The following is a 12102-nucleotide window of genomic DNA, read 5'->3' on the forward strand; positions in this document are numbered from 1 at the left end:
CTGTCCATATCGGTCATTTAGGGGTCCCTTCCTATCGGTATCCTTTCTCGACCCTTCTCCCCCAGTCCCCTCCACCGATGGTGGCATTTTTTAATGGGCAGAGTATGTAACTATCCTTATTCAGACTAAAGAGTCACCTAACAATTAATTATATGGCGACTCCCAAAGTCTCCCCATTTTAAAGCTATTTGGATAACATCCTTTTGAGGGGAGGAAGGTAATAATCTTGGTATTAATTATAGGAAACCTTTTTATTAGCTTTTGGAAAGCTGATTCAGCATACAGCAAAATTTGTAGGTCACCTACGTGAAGTATTTATTAATTACCTCTGATAATAAGCCACTACCTTTTTTTTTTTTTTGTCTTCCTATGAAAAATACTCACTCACTCTCATGAAGTCTTTGAAGAATCTACATCAGAGATGAAACTGCTCCGGGTTGGCAAAGTAAATGTACTGAAATTTTCCAGCACGAAAGATTACTAATACCTTTGATTCTTTCACGGATTCCATCATTAGAGAACTTGAGGCATCTAAAGCTCAACGTTCTTTGTAGCAGTTGTCCCCTAGAAGTATTTGTGAGACAGCAGAGCCATAGCACTGAGGGAGAAGTGTAGAAACAAGTGATAGATAATCTAAAGTAATTTATCTACTGTGACTATCAGTCAGCCTCTCTTTTAGTTAGTAAAGGAGTCCTAGTGAGCAGTATGTTGCCTGTATTTAACTGTTGACTTAGAATATTTTCTTTTATTTTTAGGAGACAGAATCCTAAGGCAAAAATATCTGGACCACATAAAAAATATTCAAGGGTCATGCAAGCCAACTGTAGTCAATTGCACAGTCCTCCAGTAGCTGCAGGCAATGAGAGTGCCTCAGCCTCCCATTGTGTCCATACAAGATTGACAGGAGGTGCTTCTTGTCTTCATTCTGGAGACGTTCATATACAGATAAACTCCATACCTAAAGAATGTGCTGAAAATCCAAGCTCCAGAAATACAAGGTCAGGTGTCTGTAGCTGTACCTATGGATGTGTACATAGTCCCTCACGGAGTCACTCCCACAGTGAAGCAAGACGGCCTAATGATAACGTCATGGAGTCTGGAGATCATAGTAGTAACTCCTTCTCAGAATTCCATTATCTCTTCAAGTGGTTGCAAAAAAGTCTTCCATATATTCTGATTCTGGGTGTCAAACTTGTAATGCAGCATATAACAGGTAGGGTATAATAAGACATTGTTTTGTTGCTAAATTCAGTTAATTTTATTTCCTTATTGGTAATCTATCCTTATATGTTTCAGTTATTTTGAGTTTGCCTTTTAAATTGTATGTTTCCTTTAAATTTGTATCATTGTGTTCTTTGATTTTTTTTTTTCCTTTCAATTAACTGGAGCTTATTTTCTAACAGGAATTTCTCTTGGAATTGGGCTGCTTACAACTTTTATGTATGCAAACAAAAGCATTGTAAATCAGGTTTTTCTAAGAGTAAGTATAACAAGTAACTAAAAAAAAATCTTTAAATGTTTCTCTAGTATTATATACTTAATTTTGAGAAAGCGAAAAAATAAGATTGTTTGATAAATTTAAATATATACTTTAACATCCATGTTGTTAAATTTTGTTACCTAAATGACCTGGAATAAATGATCAGTCCTAATGTGGAATTGTTCCACCTTGCTTTCTTTGAATTCATGAAAGGATGAAAAAATGAACAGTAGGATTAGAAGATTTTTTTTTAAAGACTTATTTACTTATTCATACAAGAGCTGGGATGTAGGCCAGAGGTGCAGAGGGGTGGGGGTATGAGAGGATTCACCAGAGACAGAGTGGGAGCAGAACAGGCAGATCTACTGAAATACACTGCTGTGGGGAGCAGTGGTTAATAGAGGAGAGGTCTGTTGCACTGTGTGGGTTAGCAACATGGTGCGGGGGATCAAACTGGTGCTACAGTGACTGTGGATTGCTTCATATTGCTGAGACTTAATCCCTTGCACCACCAGGGAAGCCCCAGGATTAAAAGATTTAGAATGCACTATTTGATCTGGTTTATTAAGTGCCTTCATGTTTTGTGAGTTAATTTGACCATACTAAGTAATACAGTCATCAAAAACTTTAGCTGTAAGATTTAAAAGTTAAATAAAATGTACATTGAATAAATGGGTTTTCAACTGTTTAGGTTTCTCTTATTTAAAGAAAATTAAACCCCAGAAGTTTTTACACAATACATATGTAAATCACTGAGAAAAATAGGATTAGTTTCTAAAGTTTCATTTTTAAGCAATTTTAAAGAGTGATATATATATGTAAAGAATCAAGCATTCTGACATGGAAATTTGTAGTTAGAACCTATCAAACTATAAAAATGTAGGGTTTAGGGCCTCCTGGTGGCCTAGGGATTAGATCTCAGAACGATCACCCCTGCGGCCTGTGTTTGATCCCTGACCAGGTTGCTAACCCACGTAGCCCAGCAGAAATCTCCTGTTTCACCTGCTGCTCCCCTCATCAGCATATTTCAGTAGATCTGCTTGTTCTGCTCCCCTCTCAACACCCCTCCTGGCACCTCTGGTCTGCACCCCAGTTCTTCTACACAAAAATATAATCTTTTTTAAAAAACTAGTAAACCTTTAAACTAGTAATTAAAACTTAACTTTGAGTGAAATTAAAAACAAATTACCTTGGGCCTCCCCAGTGCCGCAGCGGGTTGAGCACAGCGCTGTGAAGCTGTCTGCAGCCTCTGCAGTGCAGGTTCGATCCCCAGCTGGCCAGGGAGATAACCACATGGTGCAGCACACCTCTCCTGTCTTGCCTGCTGCTCCCCTCAGCAGTGTTTTCAGTTGTCTGCCTGTTCTGCTCCCCACTCTGTCTCTGGTGAATTCTCTCACCCTCCTGTGCCTCTGGGCTGTACCCCAGTTCTTGTATAAATAAATAAATCTTAAAAAAAAATACTTTATTATTTACTCCATTGTCTGAGAACTTCTAAAATTATAAGGCCCAATCATTTAAATGCATTTTAAAAATTGTGTTGTCAGATGCAAAATAGGAAGCTGCAAGGGCAAAGTGTGCGTTTTAATGGGTGCTTTATGTTAACCTGTAGATTTGGTTTTTCTTAAACATAATGTTTTTATAGGCAAGAAACTTGTATTTTAAAAATGTTTAAAAGAATTGTCATATATAGTGTAATGTACAATTTAACATATTTTTATTGATTAATCTATAAGGATGTTCTAAGTTAATAAATTATTAAAATAGTTTAATGACATTTACAGTTCTGGCATAATTCAACATAACGTAAAATTGTTTATTTTTCAGGAAAGGTGCTCAAAGATTCAGTGTGCTTGGTTACTGGTATTCTTAGCAGGATCGTCTGTTCTTTTATATTACGCCTTTCATTCTCAGTCACTTTATTACAGGTAATTAGAGATCCAAGTACACAATCACATTTTTAATGGAATAATATATTCCATAGCATTTTGTCTCTATCTTACTTGCACATACTTAACAGTTTATTACCTGTCTCGTTCCAAAATTGAGAGTTGTGACTTACTTAGATTTGTATCCTAGTGCCTTGGCTTAAAGCAGGTGCTCAGTATTAATTTTTGATACTTGAGTTTTTACTTATCAGTAGTTATTAGCACTATTAGGTTTGTGGTTATCTTCTTAAAGTTATTTTGATAAGCAAAAACTGTATATATTTAACATGTACATGATGTTTTAACATGTGTACATTTTTGAATGCTTACCACAATCAAGCTAATTATCACCTGTCTTAGTTACCTTTAGTGTGTTTGATGAAAACACTTTTTTCTTCTAGGAGACTTCCTGAAAGATGATGATAATAAAGTTTCCATGTCACATGGAAGTGTTCTGAATTTTTGCCTTTAATCAGATAATTAGAAGTTCTGGCTTCAGTGGAGTTGGAGCAATATAGACAAATCTGGGATATAGTCTGTAGGTGGAGCCAGTATCTCTTGCATTGGAATGGGTGGGTAGGTGGGGAGCAAGAATCAAGGATGGCACCTGGGTTTTAGTCTAAGCAGCTGACTAAAGAGTGGTGCCATTTACTGGATTGGGAAAGACCCAGTTCCCTTTGAAAGGAACTGGTTTTCAGGGGAAAATCAATAATTTTGTTTTGAACATGTTAAGTTTGAGAAGTTATATAGAACTGCTAAAGTGATTATAGATATAGGTCATGAGTGCAGAGCAGAGGTTAGGGCTATAAGTTTTGGTGTTAACAGAATATGGTTGATATTTAACTACCATGGGACTCTAATAAGATTAGCCAGAGAAAGTAAGTAGACAGAAAAGGATCAAAGACCAGACATGTCCACAATCAAAACAAAAGGATACTAATAAGGATCCATTAGTCATCTATGAAACAAATTAGGACAGTATGGTGTCAGAAATTTAAGGAAAAAATAATTCAGGGAGAAAGATGAAAAAGGAAATAACTTGAATTTAGCAAAACCAAGAGAGTTGGTGATCTTTACAAAAGAAACTCAGTTGAAAAGGAGGGGGTGGAATTCTGAATGGTTAAGGAGAGAGTGGCAGATGTCTAGTAGTAGTGAATTTTTTCGTTTATAGGCTAGAAAAGTATCAACCATGACAAGCTAGGAAAACTGATCTTTTTTTCCTTCGGAAGAACAATTTGAAATTTAAACATTTAAAGACCTCTCTAAAATAAGCAAATAGATATTTTATTTACATGAACTCTAATATATTGCCAAACATATTTTACACATCAACTTAAATATTTCATGCAATTAAAAAATGCTAGCAATACATAGTATGTTGCTCTGGTAAATTTTGATGTTTTTCTCTTGGTAGCTTAATTTTTTTAAATCCTACTTTGGAACATTTGAGCTTCTGGGAAGTACTTTGGATTACTGGAATTACAGACTTCATTCTGAAATTCCTCTTCATGGGCTTAAAATGCCTTATTTTATTGGTGCCTTGTTTCATCTTGCCTTTTAAATCTAAGGTAAGAAACTAACTTTTGATTTGTTAGAACAGTGTTAGCAACCCAGATTAATGTTGTTCAGTCTTGATTTAAATAATTCCTTTTGTAATTTTTTCAGCTTGCTACAAACCTGTTACCTCAGACTGACAACCATTTACTCAATGACTTGAATCTAAATATTAACCTATCCCAATAAAATACAGAATTATATTTGCTTCAGAATAACCTAAAATTCAGTCCCAGTGTCATATATGGAAATTTTGTTCTCTAGGACATTATCAGTTGATAATTGATAACTGTATGTAGTTATTAAGTGGCATCCTAGATTCAATAAAAACCTTAATACAAATTTTTTAATTAGCTTACATTACACATTAACATCTTCACTGTCATTCTTTAGAAATTGTTTGAAAAGACTTCCCAATGATCATAATATGGAAGTTTTCAGTCATGAATATTATCATTTGTATTATTGTGCCATATACTCATATTCTCAGTCCAATATGAAGTATTTCTGTAATGTATGTAAGTAGCCTAAGTTGCTCTACATTTTTTCTTCCTCTTCCTTTTTAGGGTTACTGGTATATGCTTTTAGAAGAATTATGTCAGTATTACCGAACTTTTGTTCCCATGCCAGTTTGGTTCCGTTACCTTATAAGCTATGGGAATTTTGATAATGTAACACAGAGTCTTGGGATAGCGCTGGCTTTACTCTACCTCATACTAAAAGTAAGTAATATTATATTTATAAATTTTGCCATTGCATGATGATTCATACAAACATGAACACAGAATTTACATACTACTGCTGCTTTTCCCTTTAGCTGATTTATAATTTATCTTCATATCACTAGTTTGAAGTAATGGCAGGTTCTATAGCTACTTACAAATGGAAATATCAGACCTTCCTGGTGGCGCAGGGGGTAAAGTGTCAACATTATGAAGCTGTCTGCAGCACGAGTTCAATCCCCACTCAAGGAGCTAACCCATGGCACAGCAGACCTCTCCTGTCTCACCTGCTGCTCCCCTCAGCAGTGTATTTTAGTCGACCTGCCTGTTCTGCTCCCCACTACTGTCTCTGGTAAATCCTCTCACCACCACTCCACACCCCTGCACCTATGGCCTATACCCCAGCTCTTGTATGCATAAATAAATCTTTTTTTTAAAAAAGACCAAGAAATGGAAATATCTACCTTTAGCTTAATTCAGTAATTATTAGTTTTTTTTTTTAATAGAGGCATGTTTTATTTATTTGTTTGTTTTGTTTATACACGCACTGGGTACAGTCAGAAGCGCAGGAGGGTGAAAGAATTCACCAGAGCCAGAGGAGGGAGCAGAGCAGGCAGAAGGACCGAAGCACACTGCTGAGGGGAGCAGCGGGCGGCAGGAGAGGTCTGCGCGCCATGCAGGACCCTCCTTCGGTGGCCGGGAAGCAGCCGGGGATCGAACCTGCACTGCAGAGGCTGTGGGCAGCTTCGCAACCCAGCGCTCAACCGCTGCACCACCTGGGAGGCCCAGTAATTATTAGTTTTTATTGGATGGGAAGTGGACCTCCAAATAGCATGCGTATCTAAATGGGGAAACAAGTGGAATAGAATATACCCATCCAGGGCCTCCCCGGTGGTGCAGTGGTTGAGCGCTGGGTTGCGAAGCTGCCCGCGGCCTCTGCGACGCCGGTTCGATCCCCGGCTCCTCCCCGGCCACCGAAGGAGGGTCCCACATGGCGCGCAGACCTCTCCTGCCGCCCGCTGCTCCCCTCAGCAGTGTACTTTGGTCCTTCTGCCTGCTCTGCTCCCCGCTCTGGCTCTGGTGAATTCTCTCATCCTCCCCTGCTTCTGACTGTACCCAGTGCATGTATAAACAAAACAAACAAACAAACAAATAAATAAAACATGCCTCTATTAAAAAAAAAAAAACCTTAAAAAAAAAAAAAAAGAATATACCCATCCACAACAGTAACATTTATCATACACATAATACTCAAACTAGTGGAGTATCTTGTTCTCTTCACTGCTTTGCCCAAGTTTACACTTTGTAAAACCTTAAAATCTAAATGTTAAAAATGTGAGCAAGTAAAATTGCTTCATCTTTGACATATATATTTCCCTTAACCAAATTGTATCTGTACGTATTCAAATGCATTTCAGCATGGTTATGAATTGGCTAAAATCTGTGAGTAGAATATTCTGTAATTGAAGTTGAAATATATTTAGACTGCAATTATTGCGATATGCAAGTAAGTTCGTATCGGTATTTGGTATTAAGGGATTTTTATCATTGATTTCTAGGTCTAGCAAATAGGGCTTTTTGAATTAATAAATTATCTCATTTTCTATCAGCTTTTGGACATTACTGGACATGTGAGGACTTTTCTACGGGTTTTGCGAATATTTTTTACACGACCAGTAAGTACCTTTTAATCCATTAAGAAAAACGTTTACTTTTCTTCATTTAAACACATTTTTAGTTTAGTGACTTTTTAAATGTGGATTTAATAATTTTTTTAAACTTTTTTTATCCTTTAGCACCACGGTTATGACAATGGTTTAGGAGTTTCATTTCTGTGATCATTTTCCTGACTTGCACATTGACAAACCAATTTGTTGCAGTGCTTATGTATTTAATGAGCTCTTGCCTTTTCAAGTCATTTGACAGTCTTAAGGGCTTATAAACATTCCCTTAATAATTTCCACAAATGGTAACTGTGTATTTCCATTAATTCCTTATTCAGTGTCTATGAAAGTGCTTCCTCTGTAATTTATGATGTTTATGAAAAACTCATTGCCTAAAATCATATCCATTGAAATTTCTTACTGAAGAAAATTTCCCCACCAATTCTCAATTCTTCTGCACAAATATATACTGCATTTATTAAGGTATTTAAAAAATTAAAGGAATTAATAAGATTCCAAATTCAGCTATAAACTTAATTATATGATTCAACTGATGTAACAAATTGCAGATAAAGGGTAGAATAGGTTCATTTGCTAATAGCAGCCTCAAAGATTCTCAGTACTTAGGTGTCATCATCAAGATTTCAGAATATAATCCTCAATTTTACAATGCAGTAGGTACTTAAATGGACTTGGAAAAGCTCAGGATCTGATTTATAAAAATGCCAATTTAGTAATGTGTGTTGAAAAATAAAGGATTATCTCTGCAAAGTAGACCAAACTAACTGGCCAGTTTTGCTACATCCTATTTAGACTTCTTGTAGACAAAATACAATAAAATTAAGAGGTCAGCTCTGCCTAAGTTTATTCAGCTGGTGTTTCTGTACTAGCCATTTTACTGTAATTGATCTAGTAAGGCTCATGCTGAAATACTCGTCTCTGTGAGGCAGAGAATATCAGTCATAAACACGGAGTTATTCCTGGTATCTCTTAGGAAAGTGCCCTAGACCTGTATATACATTTCCTTAACTTTGCCAGGAAAATTGCAGTCACTGTCAGGATAAGTGTTCACCTGAAGGGAGTTTGCAGTGTCAGACAAAAATGCTATTCTAAAAGCTTGTCAGCATAATTATCTGCAGTGTATTTAAATGACGTTCTACTGAAGGGAAGTTAGCACCAAGATCATCCATCAGTATCCTGATTTGTTTTTGAAATCTTTAACATCACCAGTCTTGAACAATCTTCCTTTTTAATATTTTTATCCTCTGAATCATAGTTTCATTTTGTTAACCTTTGCAGTACAAGAAGTTTTAGATCATAACTTCAGATTATTGAACACGTTTTGTTTGCATTACTGTAACTGAATTCTGGTGGTCTTCTCTTAAGCCACATTTTCCCATTGTTTCTACTGAAAACTGATCTCATTTGTAACATTTTGTCACATCTAGTTACTAAATTCTGCTGAATTGGTGAGGAAGTTGTTAAATCTTAAAGATATCATAAAATTTTTAGGACATTAGAAGAAAAGAAATTCAAAGAATCACATTATTGTTCAGTTTTGACAATACACTATCCATGTGACATTTTTCAACTTACACGTCTTTTGTAAAGTCTTATTCTTTCCTAGTACTAAATGCTCTTTTACAGCAACCAAGGACAATAAAAGTTTTTAGCTTTAGTGGCAGAACAGTGTTTAGTCCCTAAACCTTCACATCAAACTCACCTGGAGAGATTCCAAAAATTAAGATTCCTGGGTCACATCCCAGTATATCTGGATCTATTGAATTGATCTCTGGTGTGAAGCACAGAATCTATTTTAAAAGCAGTCTTTCCACATGATGTTACATTTAGCCAGCCAAGTTCTGAATTGACGTCTGTTGACCACTGCCATCAGTGGGCTCAGTTTGGCAATACATGAATGTAGATCTTATAATAATTATATTTCAGCTTGTTAGTTTCTTAACTTGAAAATTGGTTGAGTTTGAAGCACTATCATTTGGAAACCCAGTGACCTAACAATTTTCTAGATTTTATTATGCATTTAATGATGTCACCTTCATATATTATTCCATCAAGGTGTGGTTTTGCTTATGTAGTTTGGCTTTGAAATGTTTGTGTCCTTTAGAAAAATTTTCAAATGCCTAGTTCCAAAGAGAAATGAGAAATATAGAATCATCTGCGATTTGAGGAAAACGAAAGAAATAAATTTTTGGATAAACAGAACTTATTCCTTTCATAGAGTTATGGAGTAACTGCCACCAAGAGACAATGTTCAGATGTGGATGATATTTGTTCAATATGTCAAGCTGAATTTCAAAAGCCAATTCTACTCATCTGTCAGGTAATTATATTTTTAAGAAACCTAAATATAATAAGTACTTCTGTTACTTATAAGGGAAAAAAACTACAATGTCCAGCAGAAAGTAGCATTCAGGGCACATACTAGATAGTAATTCCTTATTTGTGATTAGGATTTGTGGATTAGCTGTATCTTATTCCTTGTGTTCTAATGATTTTTATGCAAAGCAATGTATAAAGGGGAAAAATAATATGGCAGTTTGAATACCAATGTGACTGGAAAACAGGCTTTTAAAAAAAATGTGTTAGTCTTTTAGAAATACTACCAGTATTTGTAATTGAACTGTGTAAGACCCTTCCCTCTATACTTCATAGCAATTACTCTTAAACTATTAAGTCAATATATTTAATCTTAATGTTATCACCTAGATAGCTAGTATTATTAAAAGTGATTAGATAGTCCAGTCAAAAGAACACTAGTGGCTTGAGCCACCACTCTGTGTTCTTAAATGTCCAACTTGTTTTTTCATTTGGGATCGGTCCTGTCCAAAGTCCCTTTCAGCTCTAAAGAGTATGATTCTCTACAGTTGAGGACTTTAAGATTTTTTTTATATTTGCATAGAAGAACTGAGGTGAATGCCAGAGGTACAGATAGTGAGAGGATTCCCCAGAGACAGAGTGGGGAGCAGAGCAGATTTACTGAAATACACTGCTGGGGGCACAGTGGGTGAGACACTTAAGTGTAGTGGTCTGCTGCACCATATGTGGATTAGCTCCCTGGCAGGGAGTTGAACTCAGGGGCAATCACAGTGAGATGTCACAGCGACAGCCCTGAGACTTAATCCCTAGGCCACCAGGGAGGCCCCAGTTGAGGACTTTAAATTAAAATGTTATCAAGTATAATATCTAGTTCTTAATTACCTTACAGCATATATTTTGTGAAGAGTGCATTACCATATGGTTTAACAGAGAGAAAACATGTCCGCTGTGCAGAACTGTGATTTCAGACCATATAAATAAATGGAAAGATGGAGCCACTTCATCACATCTTCAAATATATTAAGTTGTTTAAACTGTTAAGGCCACAAACACTAATTTCACTTGCTAAGTTACTATTGAGAGACATTAGCATGGATTTTCACAGACAAAAGGAAGAATTTTCTCAACTGTCTTAGAATATTATAAGACGTAAGTGTATATTTCACTTTATCAAAAGTTTAAAGAACCCTGTATTTTAAAAAATTTGTAATGTTCAACATAATGCAACATTTGTTCTACCCTATTTGACAGGTGATTACAGTGTTAAGTTGTAAATATGTTTTCTTGTTAATGTTACCAAAACAGCAATTGGTTAACTAGAACTAGTGGGCTTAGAGGAACTCAGGTATTCTTTCCTGACATTGTTTTCAGAATAAAGAGTATTTTTCATATTTTAAGATACATATTAGCTGAAAGTTTCCTTTAGCATCAATTTTTATAATTCCCATTCTAGAAATTCTTAAAGTTTTCATAAAATTTGTATTTTTAAAGTTCCAAATGCTATATTTTACCTGTAACAATCAGATTTTCTAAGTAGAGATTAATTTGCTGAGGATATATTTTAATATTGTATTATTCTCCATAGTGTGGTTACCAATCAGTGAGAATAGATGATATAAATTCATTTTGTTTGTAAACCTCATACATTACAAATCCTGCCATCAGCTTTAATGGTCATGATCTTGCTTTTTGTATAGTGCCATGGACTATCTTGAAGTAACTATTAAAATAATTTACATGGATTACATACCGCTGGCTTCACTGATGATTTGAATAGTGTGACAAACACCTAAACTCTTTCAAAGAATTCCCTTATAACTAGTTTTCTCCAGAGCAGTTTGGAATCTTAGGCTTGAATCACCATTGCTTGGGAATAATAAAGGTTACACTCAGAGGCATCCAAGAGCTTTGAATAATGTGGTTTGTTTTTCTTCTAGGTATTTGTGTAGAAGGTGGTGGATAAGGGAATGAGGCATATTCTCCTTCCACTTGAAACCTTGAAGGGGGCTATTGGGGGGTAAGGATGCAAGAGCTACAACAGAAGTCTGACCGGCTGGTTATATCTAAGCACGGAGTATAAGGTCTCCTCATTTTTTTATTACCATCTATTAGTTTGTACATAAGAAAGAGATAGTGGGAAGGAAAAATTAGGAGGTAGAGATAGAAAAACAAATTTGCAGTGTTAAAACAAAAGCTAAAGCAGCATATGGATTAATAAGGATAGTAACCAACCAACTACAGGTTAAGTCACTTTCATACCTATGCGACTACCCGATTTGACAAGAACATTACATAACTTGTAACTTTTTCCCCCCCACATAAACATTGCCACATTATAAGTACCTACTGATTCAATGATGATATATTTAAGTGTCTAGTTTGCAAACCATTGCAAACACTGAAACAATCTACTTGGCCTT

The 12102-nt window shown here is 35.8% G+C and overlaps 1 protein-coding gene across 1 annotated transcript; it reads left to right on the forward strand.

Moving 5' to 3' along the window:
• Positions 1 to 795: 795 nt before the first annotated feature.
• On the forward strand, positions 796 to 10766 carry RNFT1 (ring finger protein, transmembrane 1). The gene is made up of 8 exons (XM_084238397.1): positions 796 to 1213; positions 1404 to 1480; positions 3305 to 3405; positions 4820 to 4973; positions 5526 to 5681; positions 7292 to 7357; positions 9585 to 9686; positions 10572 to 10766. Exons 1-8 carry the CDS (start codon positions 811 to 813, stop codon positions 10704 to 10706), a joined length of 1194 nt encoding a protein of 397 aa, XP_084094523.1. The 5' UTR covers positions 796 to 810; the 3' UTR covers positions 10707 to 10766.
• Positions 10767 to 12102: the final 1336 nt, after the last annotated feature.

The sequence above is a fragment of the Talpa europaea genome (assembly GCF_964194135.1).
Source record: "Talpa europaea genome assembly, chromosome: 7".
Taxonomy (NCBI): domain Eukaryota; kingdom Metazoa; phylum Chordata; class Mammalia; order Eulipotyphla; family Talpidae; genus Talpa; species Talpa europaea.